Source organism: Phocoena sinus, chromosome 3, assembly GCF_008692025.1.
Source record: "Phocoena sinus isolate mPhoSin1 chromosome 3, mPhoSin1.pri, whole genome shotgun sequence".
NCBI classification, from domain to species: domain Eukaryota; kingdom Metazoa; phylum Chordata; class Mammalia; order Artiodactyla; family Phocoenidae; genus Phocoena; species Phocoena sinus.
In genome coordinates, this window is record NC_045765.1 from 71,185,789 (window position 1) to 71,207,123 (window position 21,335).

The 21,335-nt window shown below is 38.7% G+C and overlaps 1 protein-coding gene across 1 annotated transcript in view; it reads right to left on the bottom strand.

Moving 5' to 3' along the window:
- SNX2 (sorting nexin 2) overlaps window positions 1-15,296 on the bottom strand; it is a 61,147-nt gene extending 45,851 nt beyond the window's left edge. The window contains exon 1 of the mRNA XM_032627922.1: window positions 15,090-15,296. Within this exon, the coding sequence (XP_032483813.1) occupies window positions 15,090-15,197 (108 nt within the window). The 5' untranslated portion in view covers window positions 15,198-15,296. The remainder of the gene's footprint in view (window positions 1-15,089) is intronic.
- Window positions 15,297-21,335: the final 6,039 nt, after the last annotated feature.

A 21,335-nucleotide genomic window follows, 5' to 3' on the forward strand; every position in this document is an offset into this window, starting at 1 on the left:
CAGATGAAAAATTTTTGCACAAATATTTACAGAAGAAATGGTTGAAAATTCCTGAAGTTGAAGGATATAAATTTATAGGAGCAAACCTCAAAGAGGATAAAACCAGAGAAAACTATGTTTACACACATCATCACACAGCTAAAAATAAAAGTATTAGAGAAACAAATGAAAGTAGTGAGAGAAAAAAACCCATTTTTACAGGGGGACATCAATTAAAATGACCATAGATTTCTCATCAGAAATCACAAAGACTAAGAAAACAGTCTAAGAATACTTTCAAAGTGATGGAAGAAAGAACTGTCTACCCACAAATCTATAAACAGCAAAAATACCCTTCAGGAATAAAGGTAAAACAGTTTTCAGATGAAGCACAAATAATTCATCATCAATAAACCAGGTCTAAAAAAAACAGTAAAGGAAATTCTTTACGCTTAAGAAAAATGATCCAAGAGGAAACAATGAATGAAGGAAAAGCAACAGAAATGCTAAATATCTGAATAACAAAAAGAAACTACGTTTTCCCTCTTCAATTCTCTAAAATAGATACGTCTATTCAAAGTAAAAATTGTAATGCAGTCCATAGTTATAATACATGTAGACTATTAACAACCTATAACGTATTCTTATCATAACTGAATGTTTATACTACTCTAATATCTTGGGTATTCATTTTTGTCTGACATCAAAGTCAGAGAATGAAAAACTGGCATGTTGATGTAACAAAAAGGACTCTTTTATATCATAGTTCAGTGCCTGAGAGTGGAGAACAACATGGGAATGGTGTGGACGGGTGAGCAACTCCAGTAATGGCTGTGGTGGCAGCAGTCACCCCACTGTGGGGAGACTATGAGGCATGCACTTTCTATTGGTGCCCATCCATCAGCAGCATAGAGTGCCCTGCTCCACTGCTCACAGAGCAGTCATGGAGCAGTCACTCACTAAAGGCTCTCAGGACTCACTTATCTCTGCCCCTGCCTCTCCATGTCTCCTTCAGTTTCCTAGTGAGTTCAGGAAGAGTTGTTCTCCACTGGATGGAAAGGAGTGAGAGAGTGGTCCATCAAACAAGAAAGTGATGGTGGAAGGGTACAGTAACAGCTTCTGGGTGATCAGAATTATAGTTGTCCGAGACAGGCAATGAGTAGACATCAGTGTTTTTAATAAATATATATTCTTTTCTTCCCCATATCATCATTTAGTAGTTTTCTAGAGATTATTTTTATTAAAAGTTTCAAGGTTGCTAATATCTCTTCAAAAAAAAACAAAAACAAAAAAACAAACCAAAACAATTAGTGCTTTGGATTGCAACGAAGACTAAAGAAGCCCACCTAAGCCTCTTTCTCCCACTGATTAACACTAAAAGCTCTGGATAGAATACAGAAACAATGATCTAAAAGTAAAAAATAGGCAGGGCTTCCCTGGTGGCGCAGTGGTTGAGAGTCCGCCTGCCAATGCAGGGCACATGGGTTCGTGCCCTGGTCTGGGAAGATCCCATATGCCGTGGAGTGGCTGGGCCCATGAGCCATGGCCGCTGAGCCTGTGTGTCCGGAGCCTGTGCTCTGCAACGGGAGAGGCCACAACAGTGAGATGCCCGCGTACCACAAAAAAAAAAAAAAAAAAAGCATGTAGAACAATTCTTTGCTCAAAAAGACAAAAAGTTTTGGGAAGATGGAATTATGAAGTTGCCTGGAAAATGGCAGAAGGTAGTGGCACAAAAGGGTGAATACATTGCTCAATAAAGTTCTTGGTGAAAATGAAAAGTGTGTCTTTTATTTTTACTTAAAAACCAAAGGCACTTTTTGGCTAACCCAATACTTGCTATGCTTTGAGTAAGAAAGTCCTTTACCATGTCAACTTCCAGCAACCATAAAACAAGTTAATCTGTTACCTTACCAGGAGGGTAAAGTTTACCCTTTACAGTTCTTGAAAGAAAAAAGTAGTGACCTTGAAGATAAATCATTAGGAAATCTCCAATCTGAGTAATAGAGAGGAAAAAAGAAATGAAGAAAATGAACAGAACCCCAAGGATCTGTGAAACAGTATAAAAAGGTCTAACATTCATGTTACTGAAGTCCTAGAAAAAGAGCAATGCAAAACAATATTTAAAGAAATGATGCCTAAAAACTCTCCAAATTTGGTGCAAGACATTAATTTACAGATCCAAGAAAATGAAAACTCCAAACAGGACAACTTCAGAGAAAACTAGATGCAGCCTCATTATTAAAAATGGCTGCAATGTGGGACTTCCCTGGTGGTCCTGTGGTTAGGAATCCACCTTTCAATGCAGGGGACACGGGTTCAATTTCTGGTCAGAAAACTAAGATCCCACATGCTGTGGGGCAACTAAACCTGGGCACTCTAGACCCCGCATGCCACAACTAGAGAGCCTTTGTGCCCACGTGCCACAACTAGAGAGTCCATGTGCTACAACTACTGAGCCCAGGCTCTGGAGCCCATGCACCACAACTAGAGAGCCAGCGTGCCACAACAACTGAGCCTGTGCTCTGGAGCCTGCGTACCACAACTACAGAGCCCACGTGCTACAATTACTGAGCCCACACGCTCTGGAGCTCACACACTGCATCTAGAGAGAAGCTCGCATGCCACAACAAAGAGCCCACATGACACAACTAAGACCCTAGGCAGGCAAATAAATACATCAATAAAAATGTTTAAAAAAAAAAAAGAACCAAAGAAATGGTAACTGTGGAAATAAAATAGACCATTTTTCTTTTCTTAAAAGTTATTTAAAATGTGTATAACTATGAGAGCAAAAATTATAACAATGGCAAAGTTTTCAATGAATGGAAATGTAATACACATGAGAAATACAACATGAAAGAAGGAAGATAAATGGACCTATATGGTTGTAAGGCTCTGAATTTTGTTTGTCAAAGTACAATATTAACTCTAATTGGACTGTAAATGTTTAGATACATATTTCCCTCTGTTTTCAGAGGAAAAAACAGAAGATAAAAACAGTAATCAAATAAAATGCTAGATCTAATGCAATCACACCAATAATCACATTAAATGTAAATATTCTAAACACACTAATTAAAAGACAGAAGTGACCATACTGTGTACAAAAATAACAATGCACAACAATATGTTGCCTATAAAACCCTACTTTAAAGACATGGGTAAGTTAAAAGTAAAAGAATGGAAAAAACATGTCATGCTACCAAAGAAGAGCTGTAGTGTTACATTAACATCAGATAAAATAAACTTAAGAATAAGGAGTATTATCAGCAATTAAGAGGGGTATCATGTGATAAAAGGATCAATTTACCAAGAAATTATAATAATACTAAATTACAGTAATTGATACAATAAATAGATAATAAGGGAAGATAGAGAAGACCTGGAAAATACTATCAATCAACTTGACTTAACATTTAGAGAACACTTCAACAATAACATTAGACTATATACATGTTTTTCAAGTGTACACAGACTGTTCACCATAACAGATCACATTCTGGGCCATCAGACAAACCTTAACAAATGTAAAAGAACTGGAGTCATAAAACATTCTCTGACACTAATAAAATAAAGCTGTATCAGCAACAGAAAACTATCTGGAAAATCCTCAAATTTTGGAAATTAGCACACTTCTAAATAACCTATAAGTCAAACAGGAAATCACAAGGGAAACTTTTGACTAGAAAATAGTTTAAATTGAATAAAAACAAAAACACAGTATCAAAATTTGTGGGATGCAGCTAAAGCGGTGCTTACAGCAAAATACATAGCTAAATACTAGCACTCAAAAAAAAAAGTCTTAAACCAATGATCAAAGCTTGACAAAACAGAAGAGCAAACTAAACAGACAGCAAGCAGAAAGAAATTAATGAAACTAAAAAACAAAACAAAAAATAAACAAGAAACCAAGAGACCAAAACCTGATTCTTTGGAAAGATTCTAATAAAATGACAAACCTTTAGCACGATTAAAATGAATGAATAAATAAGCAAACAAAGAGATGACATAAATTACCAATATAAGCAATGAAAAAGGAGGGGCATTACCCAGACTACACAGATACGGTAATAGGATAATGGACTATTATGAAAAACCTATGCCCATGAATTTCACAGCTTACACTGAACAGACAAATTCCTTGAAAGTCACATACCACCAAAGTTCAACAAGAAGAAATACTTCTGTATCTATCAGATACACTGAATTTGAAGTTAAAAATCATCCAGCAAACAAAACATGTTCAGATGATTTTACTAGCAAGTTCTGTCAACACTTAAGGCAGACATATGACTAATTCCACACAACCTCTTCAAGAATATAGAAGAGGAGGAAACACTCTCCAACTCATTTAATGAGGTAAGCATTTCTGATACCAAAATCAGACATAACGAGTAAAAGAAAATGACACACAAGTATCTCTCACAAACACAGACACAATAACAGAAAAACGCTAGCAAACTGGATGTAGCAATATATAAAAAGTATAAACACATTATGACTGTGTGGGGTTTATGCCAGGAATTCAAGGTTTAGTCAACATTTGAAAATCAATCAATATAATCCAGTTTATCAATAAACTAAAGAGAATTATATGAACATCTTATTAGATGCAGAAAACTCATTTACCAACATCAACATCATTCAGAGATACAAAAGTCAGAAAACTAGAAATAGAAGGAAACTTCATTAACCCAATAAAGGTCATCTACCAAAAAAAAATCATATTTAAGGGAGAAAAAAATGAATATTTTCCTCCTATTAGCACGAAAGGGGAAAAGATACCCACTCTCACCATTTCTGTTCAGTATTACAATATTGGTTCTAACTAGTGCATTAAGACAAGAGAAAGAAAGACATACAGATTGGAAAGAAATAAAACTCTAATCAGAGACATGACTGTTTACATAGAAAATCCCAAAGGTTCTAGAAAAAAACCTACTAGAACTAGAATGTTTAGCAACAGTTGCAGAAAACAGGGTAAATATGCCACCAATGAGCAAATGTAAAAGATATAAAGGCACCAAAAAACCATAAAATAGGTAAAACTAATAAAAATATGTACTAGATCTGTATGCTGAGAACTATGAACACTGATGAAAAAGATCAAGACAGACCTAAAAGAAAAAAAAAAAGAGAGAAATAGTATACTTATGGCTTAAAGGCTCAATATTGTTAATATGTTAATTCTCCCCCAAACTAATTAATGGATTCATTACAATCTCAATTAAAATCTCAGCAGGAATTTTTGATAGAAATCAATAGATTCTAAAATTATATGGATAGGCAAAAGAACTAGAATAGACAAAACTATTTTGAAAAGAACAAAGTCACTGGATTCACACTACCTGATTTCAAGACTCAGTTAATCAAGGTAATCAAGACAGCATAGAACTGGCAAAAAGATAGTCAAAAGATCAATGAAACAGAGTCCAGAAATATATATGCTCTACTGATTTTTGACAAAGATGCAAAGACAACCCAATGAAGAACTTTTAAAGTCTAGCTTCTCCAACTTAATATAAAACATCTGAAATTCACTGATGTTTGTTGCATGTACTGAAAAATACTATCAACTAACAATATTTATAGAACATTCCACCCAATATCAGACTAAATACATTCTTTTCAAGTGCACACATAATATTTACCACAGAAGACCATATTGAGCCATAAAACAAACTGTAAAATGATTATCTTTCAGTAAATGGTGGTTGAACAACAAGATATTTATATTCAAAAACATGAATCTTGGGCTTCCCTGGTGGCACAGTGATTGAGAGTCTGCCTGCCAATGCGGGGGACACGGGTTCATGCCCCGGTCCAGGAAGAACCCACATGCTGTAAAGCGGCTAGATCCGTGAGCCATGGCCGCTGAGCCTGCGTGTCCAGAGCCTGTGCTCCGCAACGGGAAAGGACACAACAGTGAGAGGCCCACGTACCGCAAAAAAAAAAAAAAAAAAAATGAACCTCAACTCATAAGAAAATAAACTCAAAATCAATCTGAAGTCCAAATATAAAAGCAAAAACTTATAGAAAAAACATAAGCAAAACCTTTGTGACCTTGTGTTAATGTTAGCCCAGGATTTCATATGTAACATATGAAGTACTATCAATTAAAAAAGGATAAAACAAGGCACAGACTGGGAAAAAATATCTTCAAAACACACATCTGGCAAAGGACGTGTATTCAGAATACATGAAGAATTCTCAAAACTCAATAAGGAAACCCATTTTAAAATGGCTAAAAGATACAAAAGAACACTTCACCAAAGAAGACAATTTTCAGATAGTGAACACGTATGTGAAAAGATGCACACCATCATTAACCATTAAGGAATGTATATTAAAACCACAATTAGATAACACTACATACCTTTTAGACTGGCTAAAAATCACTGGTATGCTGGTATATGTTTAGCAATCGGGTCCTTGGGAGAGAAGACCCTGAATTTTAGCTTTTGCTTATTTCTGTGGCATAAACATACCCTCTGTTGCTGATTTCTCCCGACTGAATGTGGAGCTAGGAAGATATGTTACTTTCCACCATACGGATACAACAGACATAATACAGAAACTAGTAAAACACAGTAATTAGGAAGCGACAAGTTTTATATATTACCTTTGTTTTTTTAATATAATTTATTTATGTTTATATAATTTAATTTTTAACAATGGCTGTTTACTAAACAGTTTACAAAAGTCCTGAAAATTTAAACATTAGTTCTTTTAAGCCAGTATAAGCCAGCCCCAAGCGTGCCACTGCCTGAAATAAAACTGACACTAACAACTGCTGACAAGGATGTGGAACAACTGAATTCTCCATCATGAAAGAAAACAGTCTGGCAGTTATCTTTTTCTTCTTTCCCTTTCTTTCTTAGAATGTTTTACAATTTTTTTATATTTCAGAGATAAAATGAATGAAAACCTGACCAGAGACTAAAACAGGCAAATCCAGAGGCACTTAGTTTCCTTCAGACTAGCCTTCAGGATTCAAGCACTCAATAATACATACAAAGTGTGACTCTTTGAATAGGAATAAAGTGTCAATATATATTTTTTTAAAGAAATTTATTTATTTATATTATTTTTGGCTGCAATGGGTCTTTGTTGTCGCAGGCAGGCTTTCTCTAGTTATGGTGAGTGGGGGCTACCCTTCGTTGCAGTGCGTGGGCTTCCCATTGCGGTGGCTTCTCTTGTTGCAGAGCACAGGCTCTAGGCGTGCAGCTCCAGCAGTTGTGGCATGCCAGCTCAGCAGTTGTGTCTTGCAGGCTCTAGAGTGCAGGCTCAGTAGTTGTGGTGTGTGGGCTTAGTTGCTCCGTGGCATGTGGCATCTTCCTGGACCAGGGCTCGAACCTGTGTCCCCTGCATTGGTAGGCGGATTCTTAACCACTGCGCCACCAGGAAAGTCCCTAAAACTTCAATATTAAAATAACTTTTATGATGGGAGGAAATACCATAACATACTTTTGTCTTGAAACATCATGCTTTCACTTTAATGAAACCATATATTATCAATTCTCAGACTTGGAGAACACTGTCCTAATGGACATGGTCTTGGGTTTTATTACTAGTTATTATTATAACTTGAGTTATATCATTACTAGAGCCATTAACTTGCAAGACTAAAAGTAATTAACTTCATCTCCCTATGCTTTATCTCCCTTGAACCTTTCTGGCTAAAAGTTTGGCAGTCTCTTAGAAAGTTAAACATGTATTTACCACACAACCAGCAATGCTACTTCTAAGTATTTTCCCAAAGGAAATGAAAATCGTTCATACAAAAATCTGTACATAGGGCTTCCCTGGTGGCGCAGTGGTTGAGAGTCCGCCTACTGATGTAGGGGACACGGGTTCGTGCCCCGGTCCGGGAAGATCCCACATGCCGCAGAGCGGCTGGGCCCGTGAGCCATGGCTGCTGAGCCTGCACGTCTGGAGCCTGTGCTCCGCAACGGGAGAGGCCACAACAGTGAGAGGCCCACGTATCACAAAAAAAAAAAAAAAAAAAAAAAAATCTGTACATAAGATGTTTATGTCGTTTCTAGTCATTAATGCCCAAAACTGTAAACAACATAAACATTCTTCAACAACAAACAACTGTGATACACAATACAATGGAATACTAAATTCAGCAACAAAAAGGAATGAATTACTGATACATGCAACAACATCAATAAATATTAGATACTTTAGGTTAAGTTAAAGAAGCTACATTCAGGAAATTTCATACTGTTTTATTTATAAAAAATATAATTCCATTTATATGAGTCCATTTATATGAAATTCTGGAAAAGACAAAACTATAGGCAAAAAACAGATCAGTGGGTGCCAGAGGCTGGGAGTGGGAGGCGTTAACTACATGAAAGAATTTTTAGGAGGTGATGGAAGTGTCCTATATCTTGATTGAGGTGGTAGTGAACTTTACTGAGGTAAATTTTATCACAACTAAAAACTATCATCACAGGAAAAAAACACCAGAGTTCAATTTTATAGGAAAGTGGGCGTTTGAAAAGTAACATTAAGGACAAATCTAGGGAGTTTCCTGGCAGTCCAGTGGTTAGGACTCTGATCTTTCACTGCTGAGGGCCTGGGTTCAATCCCCAGTCAGGAAACTAAGACCCCACAAGCCGTGCAGCATGGCAAAAAAAAAAAAATTATTCTTTTTAAGAAAAAACTGAGCACCTCTGCCTCAAGCAACTACATAGAATAACATTTTTTACAGGTACTAAAAATAGTTCATTCCAAAACCTTTATATTTAATGGCTTCCAGGGAAAGTAGTCAATTAGAGTTATACCTCGTCATAAATCTCTTTCTAGTATTTTCCATGCTGTTGCCTTTAAATACCTGGTCACGAAATGTCTTTCCTCTTAAACATAGGTAATTCATGATGAAATTTTCAAAAAAATTAAAACATTTCAAGTTGGATGCCAACCCAAAGAAAACAGAATTAGGAAAACAAGATATATGCTGTCACTACCTGTTGTGTTAGAACAATAGATACTAACTTCAGTTCTTTATCAAAAGACTCTTTAGTCTTACTCTACTTGCTCTCTTGATAATGTCACCCACTTTTCAGGGTTTCAAAGATCATCTCTATGCAATTAAGTCATTCCAGTTTTCTATACTATTTCTGTACCATGTGCATATTTCAATCACACATATATCACCTGGTATTGCAGATGCTTGTGCACACAGGTGTGTTTATTATGTTGACTCCTGTTGGTTCATATACTCTGTAAGGGCAAGGACTAGATTTCTACTAAACTAGTTTGGTTTAGTGTCACCATTCAATAAATTGTATTGAATCTGTATCTCTAGCCACCCAGTATTTCTAGCTGTCTGATAGTATCTGCATTGGTGTAACTTATTCCCAAATGAAATAAACTTATAATTCCTTCCCCTAGACATTGTAAGTCTTAAGATGTCTATCTTTTAATCTGCTATTGCATCAACTTCTTTCTCTCCTTTATTATTTGCACTTTTCTTCTTGAGGCTTTTAACCTCAGATTTAAAATAACCTCTGGCTCATCAACCTACCAATGATACCTCGCACTCAAATTTATCCCTCAGACCACTAGCACATTAAGCTTCCTAGGTGATCATGTTACTGCCCTGAAAATCTTCCAGAGCTCTCACGTGCCTACAAAACAAATTTCAAAGCTGTTCACAATCTCACCACATTAACCTGTAACATCCTATATTCAGCCACTCAGAATTATTTATGGTTCCCTAAAATATAGACTGAACCTTAAGTGACACGTGCCATTCTCCCACACTGGAATTTCATTCCACCCTTCGAAGTCTCTCTTAAATATTACCATCTCAATGGCTTTTCCTAGCCAACAGAAACACTTACTGTTCATCTACTATGTGTCAGGAATGTTGATAGGAGTTAGAATCGCTCCCATTTCACTGGTACTTTCAGTGTTTTCAGATCATATAGTCACAATCTGTCTGTATCAGAGCTTTCTGTATATCTTTCTTCTCCACTGGAGATTTTCTGTCCTCAAAGATTTGCATTATCTTGCTAATATCTGCACTCCTGTTATCATCTAAAAAGTATGGTAGAGAGTAAATACTCAAGTATTCACTGAAGTCAACTAAGTACAGTACCTTCTGAGCAATTATGGCATAGGGTTACATGGTGGGAAAGGAATTCTAAGACCTGTGAACCTCCCATCTGGAAATTTCATTTGAAATGCACTATAAACCATCATGTGACAGTGTTGGGGAAACTGTGGTTCTCAACTTAACTTCAGCTGACCTTAAGATTTGAGGTTAGTACAAGAACCAGGTGTAAACATCTACAGTCAACCAATTTTCAGAAAGGATGCCAAGACCATGCAATGGAGAAACAGTCTTTTCATCAAATGGTGCTGTGACAACTGGATTGCCACATGCAAAACAATGAAGTTGGACTTTACCTCATACCATATACAAAAGTTAACTCAAAACGAATCAAACCCCTAAATATAAGAGCCAAAACTATAAAACTCTTAGAAGAAAATAGATATTCATGGAATTCACGGAAAAGACTCTGACAAGTACAGGTTTCTGGTAACTGACTATACTGCTGAACTGAATGAATAAGCATTTTCAGAACTCTAATGGAAAACTGATGAATTCATAAAAGTGTTAACAAAAGATCAAGATGAAAAAAAAATTAATTACATGGGACTGAGTGAACTGATGAGGATGATTATAATTTTTGTGACTTTCTTTTTGAATAAAAAAAAAGTGACATAAATTTATGTAAAAAGAACAATGTAAAACAATGCCACTCCTCACATATTTTCTCTTGTTTTGGAAAATATATTTTCTGTTAAAAATGTGATTTATGCTGACACGTAATAGGTTGATTATTGTTAATATGAATGAATTAATAAATTTTAAAAAAACAGATATAAATCTTCATGACCTTGGATTGGGTAGGGGATTCTTATATATGATGTTGAAAGCATGACCAACAAAATAAAAAACAGATAAACTAGGCTTCATCAAATTTTTTAAAAATTTGTGCTTCAGAGAACACTGTCAAGAACATGAAAAGACAATCTACAGAGTGGGAGAAAAATTTTTGCAAATCATGTATCTGGTAAAGAACTTGTATCTACGATATACAAAAAAATTCTTATAAATAAAAAGACAGGGCTTCTCTGGTGGCGCAGTGGTTAAGAATCCGCCTGCCTATGCAGGGGACACCGGTTCGAGCCCTGGTCTGGGAAGATCCCACATGCCACAGAGCAACTAAGCCCTTGCGCCACAACTACTGAGCCCACACGCCACAACTACTGAAGCCTGTGCACCTAGAGCCCATGCTCCGCAACAAGAGAAGCCACCGCAATGAGAAGCCTGTGTCCCGCAACGAAGAGTAGCCCCCGCTCGCTGCAACTAGAGAAAGCCTGCACACAGCAACGAAGACCCAATGCAGCCAAAAGTAAAATAAATAAATAAATTTATAAAAATAAAAAATAAAAAGATAACCCAACTGAAAAATGAGCAAAGGCTCTGAACAGACATTTCTCCAAAGATGTACAAACGGCCAATAAGCATATGCAAAGATGTCTTCAAGAAAATATAATCAAAACCACACTTAGAAACCATTTCACATGCATTATGATGGATAGAATAAAAAAGTCGAATAATAACAAGTGTTGGTGAGGATGTGGAAAAACTGGTTCCCTCATACATGGCTGGTGGGAATGTAAAATGGTGTGGCCATTTTGGGAAACCACTCCAGCAATTCTTCAAATGATTAAATGTAGAGTCACCATATAACCCAGCAATTCTACTTGTACACAAATGTTTATTGCAGCATTATTTATAATAGTCAAAATGGGGAAACAATGCAAATGTCCAATGAACGACAAAATGGATAAACAAAATGTGGTATAGCCATACAATGGATTATTATTCAGGCATAAAAAAGAATTAAGTATAGACTTTGAAAACATTATGCCAAGTGAAAGAAGTCAGTCACAAAAGACCACATGTTACATGATTTCATTCATATAAAGTCTAGAATAGGGACGTCTATAGAGACAGAAAGTGAATTAGTAGTTGCCTAAGGTTGGGAGCAAAGGAGTTTAGGGAATGGGGACGGGGGTGAGAGGGTACGAGGTTTCTTTCTGAGGTGATGAAAATGTTGTAGTATCTGTGAATATACTAAAACCCATAAAATTGTACATACTAAATGCGTGAGTTATATGGTACGTGAATTATAACTCAATAAAGCTGTTTAAAAAAAGAACAGGTGAAACTAACACAACACTGTAAATCAACTATAATCCAATAAAGAAAAAAAAAAGAACAGGCATATAATATAAATTTCCTGACCTTTTTAAGGTGTTGTCTTACTACTTCATGCTGCCTTAGGGCAAGCACCTTTTAAGCTTAGGACTATATCATAAAAAAAAAAAAAAAAGGCAGTAAAAGTGGTATTCCTAAACAATGTAAAGCCTCTCAGGTACAAAAGAAGAACAAGCTTTTGCCAGATATTTTCCCTTTTCAGTCCCTTCCCTGCCCCCATGCCAGCCCTTCTCCACTCTGTTTCATAGTCACAACAGAAACATACACTAGGGGTTTTAAATATGCTTTAGCTACTGAACATAGCTTTATGTGACTGTTCTTAATTTTGAAAGGAAAGTTTAATATTGGGATAAAAACATACTCATAGCATACATATACACTAAGTTGTATAGTCATTACAAGCTTAACAATTATGACATGGAAGCTGTGTATAATTTGATTTTCACTTATATGGATTTCAACTGGTTTTTTTCCTTCAAATGCCCTCAAATGAAAAAGTTTCTACATGCGTAATATTTTTAAAACTCTGACTTAATTTTTTTTTAAATAGAAAGACATTAATTTTTATGCCTTTCTTACAATTTAGGGCTTAGGTAAGAACTATTCAAAGCAGATGACCTGTATCAGAATCACCTGGGGCTTTGCAACTCATTGTTGTCCTTGGGACTAGAAGCAATGTCATGAGGAGTTTGTTAAAAATGCAGAATTTGGCTTATCCCAGACCTACAGAATCAGAATTTGCTTTAACAAGATCTCTAGGTAACTTATATATAATGTTTGAAAAATAATGATCTAGAACACTTATAAAACATGCAGATTCTGGTGAGGCAAAGGCATCTGCATTTTAAACAAGAATCCTATGGTTTCCCCTACACACTGAAGTTTGAGAAGCACTATTCAAAAGAAAAGGGGCATACTGAAAAAACATTCCTTTAGAGCAGCTTTGGTATACTAATAAATGCTGCTATATATCCTTCCCCAAATAGTTTGAAAAGCAAAAAAAAATTTCTGAATTTTTAAGTCTCACAGTTATACTACCTTAAAATTAATACACTGAATGAGTCTCATGAAATAAGGGGTTTAGATGATCAAAACCAACTTTTTAAAACGTTTTCATAATGCAGTAACCAAAATAAATTTATTCAGACTCAAAATTCTGTAGACTTCTACTGAAAAGTCAAATACCTTACTAAAAAGTCCCATCCAAATGGGAAATATAAGTTATAGTTCCTTTTACTCAACTTTAAAAGACTTCAATTAAACAGAATGCTTAGTGTTCACAATATTCTAGTTTAAACTATGTTAATTAAGTTTATTCTGATCCTTGCTGGTGGAAAACCTTTGTAGCTCTCACAAGGAATACAGGTCTTAGGATCATGCATAGACACTAACTTTCAATACGTGTTAAGGTAGCTGTAGGGTATACATAAAGGACTACAAGGATATTCGCCCCAAAATGTAATTTGCTGTGCAAGATAATTTTTACTAATTCTTAGGGGATGCTGGTTTTGACAATTAATTCAGCAAACATTTGCTAAATACAATCAATGGTCAAGATTTTATGAGGAAACAAAAATGATCAAGGCACTATCCCTAGGCCCAAGAAACATATAATCCTGAGGACAGGTGGGGTTTGGGCAGGAACCTGCATATACAATTAGCAGAATGTGGTCAGTACCTAAAACGGGTGCCGGAAGTTCCAGTTTCAGCTAAGTGAATGCCAAATAATGGATATTTTACAGTAATTTCCAATTGATTTGCTGCAGAGTTCAACAAGCTAGGAAAGCTTACTAAAAAGCAGTTTATAAAGAAGTACAGCCCAAGATAAACAATTCTCTGGGAAATTTGCTTATATTTTAATACACATACACACACTTAAAGTTGGGCTATGAGGTGTGTGTGCGCTCATCAAAGGCAAAGCAATTCAAATATGAACTGGATACAGGAGGCCCAATACAGTTAAGTTCACAGAGGGCGTTTCCTTTGACAAAAACAGGAAGACTTAGCTTCAGAGATCGCTGATCATGCGAGAAAAGAGGAAAAAGGAGTGAGTATCTGTTTTTATTTCTCCCCTGGTAACTTAAAAAAAAAAAAAAACCTCCCCCACCGCCCAGCAGTTTCCTGAACTATTCCCTCCCTTCAACTTTATATTTTATCAACACTATGTTCCTTAAAAAGCTTAAGAACTAAAGAAGACAAGCAAGACCGGTCAAATGCATTTACCTATTTAACAGTCCAAAACAAGTACCTCCCTCAAGGGGAACTAGCAGTCCATAAAGGGCCAGGACCGGGAAAAGTGCATCCACACGCTCCCTCCAGCGCCTCGGCCACTGAGCACTCTCTTCACTGCTCTCCCCTTTCGGAGGCACACCCTTCCTTGGTAAGGGAAAAGCAAGCACCTCTTAAAAGGGGCTGCGGAGGTCGCCCGGCAGCGCCGTGAGGTTTGCGGGGACCCAGGGCAAAACCTTCTCTGCACTGGAAGAAGAGGTGCAAGTGACACTGACGAGGGCCAGCTGAACGGGGAAAGGGCACTGCGATGCTCTGTCCGGTCCCGGCCCCTCAGGGGTTCAGGTCGGCCCCCCGGCCCGCAGTTTGCTCTCTTAAGCAGGCCTAGCCGCCCAGGCCAACTCCAGCCCAATGACAGGTCCCCGAGGCGGGGTCCGCGTCACAGGTGTTGCCCCAACCAGGTCCTTGCAAATCCCGGGGGGTGGGGAGGGACAAGTCGGGGCACGGCAAAGGCACCGAAAGGTGAGACGCGCGGAAGCGACGGAGAGCAGCACCCACGGCGACGCGGTCTCACCTCTAAGGTGGAGACAGTGCTGGTGAACAGGTCCTCTCCGTCCTCCAGTTCCTCAAAGTCGGTGGGTTTCCCGACCCCCAGCGGAGGAGGCTCCCTCTCGGCCGCCATCTTCGCTCGCCCAGACTACTGCGCGAGCGGGACCTCGAGGACCTGTCACGTGAGCACGCACGGCTGGGCTGGCGCGCGGGCCGCTGTGCTCCCCCTCCTCCCCGGCCCGCCGCGCGCGGCCCCGCCCCCGGCCTCGAGACTGCGCCCGCTCGGCGCGCGCCGCGTTCATCCCCGCCCATTTGCCTCTCCTTCCACCTCCACGTCTGGGTCGCGGCCACCTTTTCACCGCCCACTTGCTGTACTGACTTTTGTGGAAGAATCTTGGACTTTTATTGCCACGTCCCTTTCTTAGCAGGACTAGGCCAAACGATTTCTGTTGTCGTTACCAGTTTTAAAATCTCCTTTAGGAAGTGGGAGAGCTTGGGCACCAGTCTTTGGGCTTGGATTATGCACAGACTGAGGGCAAGATTGAGGATTGGCGGAAGAGACGTGTCTCTTAGATCTCTAGGCTGTCCCATAGAACTTTCTGACATGATGGAAATGTTCTATATCAGTAGCGTCAAGTAGAGTAGCCGGTGGCCAAGCACTTGAAATGAGACTAGTGTGACTGAGAACTGAGTTTTAAATTGTACTTAATTAATTTAAATCTAAATAGTCCGCATGTGGATAGAGGCTACCTATTGGACAATGCAGCTCCAAATAACAAAACCCACCCTGAATAACTTGTTGTCTGAGGTTTACTCCAATTTCATCACAAGGCAGCACACAATATTTTTCCTCAATAAAGTAAGAGTCAGAAAGGCTGGAAAAATGACAATTAGGAAAATTAGTGGATGGTTAGAGCATCATACACAACTCCCTTTGCCAATTAATAGATCTTCATTGTCGGAGGGTCTCTTGAAGACCTTCAGCTTCAATTACCTCACCTCACCGCATAGGATTATTGTCAGGATCAAATGAGAAAAAATGTGAAGTTATTCTGAAAGCTAAAGATTGCTATGCCAATGCAAGGTTTGTTCATGGAAAAATAAAAAGGCATTGCAGGTAGCAACCTGAAGTTACAATTTTGCTGGAGAAGAAATCTTCACAGGGATTCTTTACAAATTAAGTATATAGAAGCCCTCAGCCCTCACTGACCTGGGAGTTAGAAGGCCTGGGTTCTACTGGCTATGTGCCAGACTTACTTAGCATCACTGTAATTATTATTTTTTTAAGGGTATTGGAGCAGAAGATTTTCTAGTCACTAGGATTTCTTCCACCCCTAAGTTTCTGAATTTCTATGATTATTGTCAAGAAGTATCAACCCAAACCAGAACAAATTTAAGTAAGTATACCAAGTCATTGCTTGGTATCAAATGTTGCCTGGGTGAGTTGGATGCATGGGCCAATTGTCACTGTCATGCTCCCATCACCATTGCCACTGCCGTCAGCTTGTCTGGAATCAGATGTTGAGGCACATTCCCTGGCCTGCATTCCACCACCTATGGACAGTCTGTGGCCTGTCACTGATCAGAAACTTTAATCTCTTTTGAAAGCTCACATTGTGGCTTGAGGTGATTCTTCTCTGTATCCTTTTTGCCTGTGCCTCTGTTTATTGCTTACTACTTTCTGTCTTATGCTATGGTCATTTATATTCCCAGCATGTCTTTTTTATTGGACATTTGAATTAGTTGAAATATAGGTCCAGCTGCTTGTAACACAGAACCACATTCCAAGTGGCTTTAGAAAAATGCAGTGTAATTATCCCTCATGTGGGAAGATGAAGGCTCCATGAGCTCATCCAGGGATTGCAGGCTCCTTCTGTGGTCCTCTTCTCCCTAGGGTGTAATCTCTTCCTCATGGTCCACGTTGGCTAACCACCACAAACCACATTCCAGCAGGCACAAAAGGAGTAAAGGGAAATGCAATGACATCCCCTTTACTTTAAGGGCATAGTCCAGAAATTGCATGCACCACTTCTCTCCACATCCCTTTGATCAGGTCCTTACTTACATGGCCATCCTAGATACAGGAGACTAGAAAATGCCATCATTATGCCACCCCCAAAAAACTAGGGGTTCCCTTACTCTGGAAGAAATGAAGACTATTGTAGGAAACCAGCAGTCTCTGTTATAAAGCATCTATTCACTCTTTTTATGGTAGCATATCTGAATTTCCTTCTGGGTAACCATTCTTTCCTACTCTAGCCTGGAAGTCTCCTCCAGCTCAGGAATGGAGTGTATGACCTAGGCTTAAGCCAAACCTAGCATTGACTCCCTTGGCCCTAGTGATTGGTGGGAGGTCAGTTTCAGCCTCATTTCCCCAAACTCTTAGCAGCTTTGATTGTCTTTCTTTCCCTATTCAACCTAAATTCTACCAGGACTTTAAGAATTGTCTTGCTCTTTTTCTTGCCTCATTTTCTTCCTCGGTCCTTTGCTTTTCTGTTATATCTTTTCTGAAATCCCAAATTCAGTCATCAGCTTCTCTAATCTTATATCCATATTGCTAAGAGCATTTGAAAAGTAAACCCCAACCTCAACTGGAGAGCCTGTAAGTCCGTGATTTCTAACAGCAACTCCCCACTGCCTAGATACCACCATTTGTTTCTTTTCCAAATCCTTCAACTATTCTTACCAGTAAAGGTTCTCTTTTATCATGAAGTAACCCATCACCTTTTCTCCTCATTTTCATCAAATGACTTAGCCTGCTCATTCAATGACAAAATAAAATCTGCCAGTTGAATCCTTCAGCCTTCAAGTAGGATGGAAATTCTCTTCTCTCTGTGCTCCCATCACTTACTGTGTATGTTTCTATAACACCTATTATATTGTACTGTGATCATGGCCACTTTTCTATCACCCCTGATAGCCTGCAGGATTGTTGCATTCCAGGGCTATTTCTTATTTGACTTTGGATCCTGGGTAGCCCTCAGCTAGTGATCTATAACTGTAAAACAAATTATAGCAAACTTAGCAGCTTAAAAACACAAATATTTATTTTCTCATGATTTCGGTGGGTCAGAAATCCAGGTGCAACTTAGCTGAGTGCCTCTGACTCAGAGTCTCTCACAAGGCTGCAGTAAAGGTATCTAGCAGAACTGCAGTCAGTTCAAGCAAGACTCACCTGGGAGAGGATCTGCTTCCGTGCTCACTCACGTGACTGGTGGCAGGTCTTAGGTCCTTGCTGGCTGTTGCCTGGAGATTGAGTTCCTTGGCACACAGCCCTCTCCAGAAGGCTTTTCATACAACATGCCACTTGCTTCCCCTAGAGTAAGAACTCTAAGAAAGACAGAGTGAGCCAAGAAAGGACAGAGAGGGTGAAGAAGACAGAAGCCAGAGTCCTTCCGTAACCTAGTCTCAGAAGTGGCATCTCATCACTTTTGCTGTATTCTGTTCATTAGAAGCTCACACTCAAGGAGAGGAATAAAACGGGGGGTGCGGCTAATAGGAGGCAGGGATGTTGGGGGCCATTTTAGAGGTTGCCACAAACCACAATAGTATTTATTGCTCAATAAAATAGTATGCGATTAACACCTTCAATGAATAGATGAGTGAATATGAAACTCAAAAGAGAGGGCTAAGTGGAAGATACAGATTTGGTAGTTTAAGCCACTAGTACATGATAGGGCCCAGGTAGTCTGGGAAGCACAACGCTTAGGATCATTAAAAAAGCAGGTAAAGGAAGAGGTGCCATAAAGAAAACTAAAAAGCAACAAAGAGATAGGAAGCGATGTAGGAGAGAGAGCAAAAGGAAGCAAAAGAACAAAGAAGAGAGTGTTTAGCAGTATCCACTGCCTTGGGTATGTTAATAAGATGGTAACTGAAAAGGTGAATGATTAATGAGTACAAAAAAAGAATACAACAAGTTGTGATGGTTAATTTTATGTGTTGCCTTGGCTGGACCATGGTGCCCAGATATTTGGTCAAGTATTATACTGGATGTTTCTGTGAAAGTGTTTTTGGGATGAGATCAACGTGTAGATCAGTGGCATTTTAGTAACACAGATTACCCACCATAGTGTGGGTGGGCCTCATACAATCAGTTGAAGGCCTTAATAGAACAAAGACTGACCTCCCCACAAGCAGGAAGGAATTTTAGCAGACTACTGCCTTTGGACTTGAACTGCAACCCTTTGCTGAGTCTCTAGCCTGCTGGCCTACCTCATCAGATTTTGGACTCACTAAGCCTCTACAGTTGCATGAGCCAATTCCTTAAAATAAATCTCTCTCTATATATGTAACACACCCTGTTGGTTCTGTCTCTATGGCAGATCCAGACAAATACACACGTATAGACTATTCTTTTAAAATATATAAATGGAAGCAACGCAGAATAGGTCAGTAACTTGCTGAAGACACAGGTTTATTTTTTTGCATGTTTTAATTAGATTTAAACGTTTATATATTAGGGAAAGAGGTGAACAGAGAACAGTAGGTTGAGAATATAATATAGAGAAATAATCAGAATGGATGAGGTCTGAAAGCAGGCAGGAATGGGATAAAGAGCAAGCAGAGGAATGTGCCTTAAAAAAGAGAAGGTATACGTCTTCCTTTATGAATAGAGAAAGGGCCATTTAGAGCCTGTTCTAGCTATTGTGAATAACAAACCATTCCCAAACTTAGTCATTGAAAATGACAACCATTTCTTATGTCTCATGAGTCTGCAGGTCGGCAGGGTAGTTCTGCTGGACCGGATTTGGCAAATCTTTCTGTAGGGTTTGTTCATGTATCTGTGGTTAGCTGAGGGGTTGACTGGGGGCTGACTAGACAAGGCTGGTTTGGGGTAGGACAGTTTCGCCCTGCTCCATGTGCTTTCCTTCTCCTAGACTGGGCTTCCTTTCAAGTCTATGGCAGGGTTCCAAAAAAGAAGGTAGACACATACAAGTACGTTTTCAAGCTTTCACAAAAGAAAGTCACATAACCAAGCCCAGGATCAGAATGGGAAGGGGCTGTAAAGTTGTAGGGCAAAGGGTGTATAAAAAGGAAGCCATTAATGTGGGCCATTAGTGCAGTCAGTTTACCACAGGGGGATGCATTTACAGACTTGTTTATAAATATAGGCGCAGGAAACGCAGAAGTCCACACTCAAGATATCTATATATTTATATATACATATAGGTACATAGATATTTATACATATATTTAAATTCATAGTTTATTTATTTATTTATTGGGGCAGGAAAGGTTAATTTCTAAGAGAAAAGAAGTCAGTACCAGCACAGGTGGCAATTCGAAGTATTTTCAGTAGATCTTTTGAAGATTTAGCGAGGACATTCACCAGGGACATGTAAGGAACTGGCAGACGGTACTGGAAGCCTATTGAGAGAGAAGCCATATGTTTCTGGCAGCAATAATCCCAACACTTGTGTGATTTTCTCCTGTAGTGTGGAATTGGAGGTGTAGGAGTGCAAGAGGATGATAGGATTGATTCAAGGCTAGATATTTTGAGGATGAGCTTGGTGGAGGGAAAAGGCAGCTAAGAATTTTGGGGCCCCCTCAACAGGGAGGAGTGACCAAAAATAGATGCTTTCCAATGACAAGGAGGGATAGCAGGTGGCGTGTATTCCAAAGAAGACATTTTTTTCCGAGGGGATTAAAAAGTGATAGTATTAAAGTGATATTTAGAACCCAGCATGAGCTATATTTTTGGTGAAAAGTGACATATTAGTCAAGGCAAGGAGGTTGAAGGAACTTTCTGGGCAGAAATTCACAATGTAAGAACATTTGGATGGGAATTGGGCATCTAGGAGGCATAGTGAGAGTGAAGACAGCAGTCAGGCATAGATGGAAGGATGCGTGTGAGGTGAGGGGAACAAGTCGAGAAGACCCTGGAGAGACCTTGTCCTTGAACATAGCTTCTGGTGAGTGGTGTGACATACAGGGTAGCAGCTATGATAAAATAAGATTCATTATGATCTTCTTTGCAATTATATTGGGAGAGTAATCATTTGGTTGCTTAACTTTAACAATAGTTAAGTGAAGATATTTAAGCTTCTTTTTGAAAGATAATGAAAGACTTCACATTTGATGAAGGAAGGAAGGAAGGAAGGAAGGAAGGAAGGAAGTCAAGCATAGTGTTTTCTTTCTCACAGGTCATACATGCCAACAAACTACCATTACTCTGAAAGTATCAGTGATTCCCTAAACAGTGACATTGCTACTAGCTGTAAAATGATTATATAGTTACGACCCCTATGTCTCAGTCCTTGAATGTCACAGA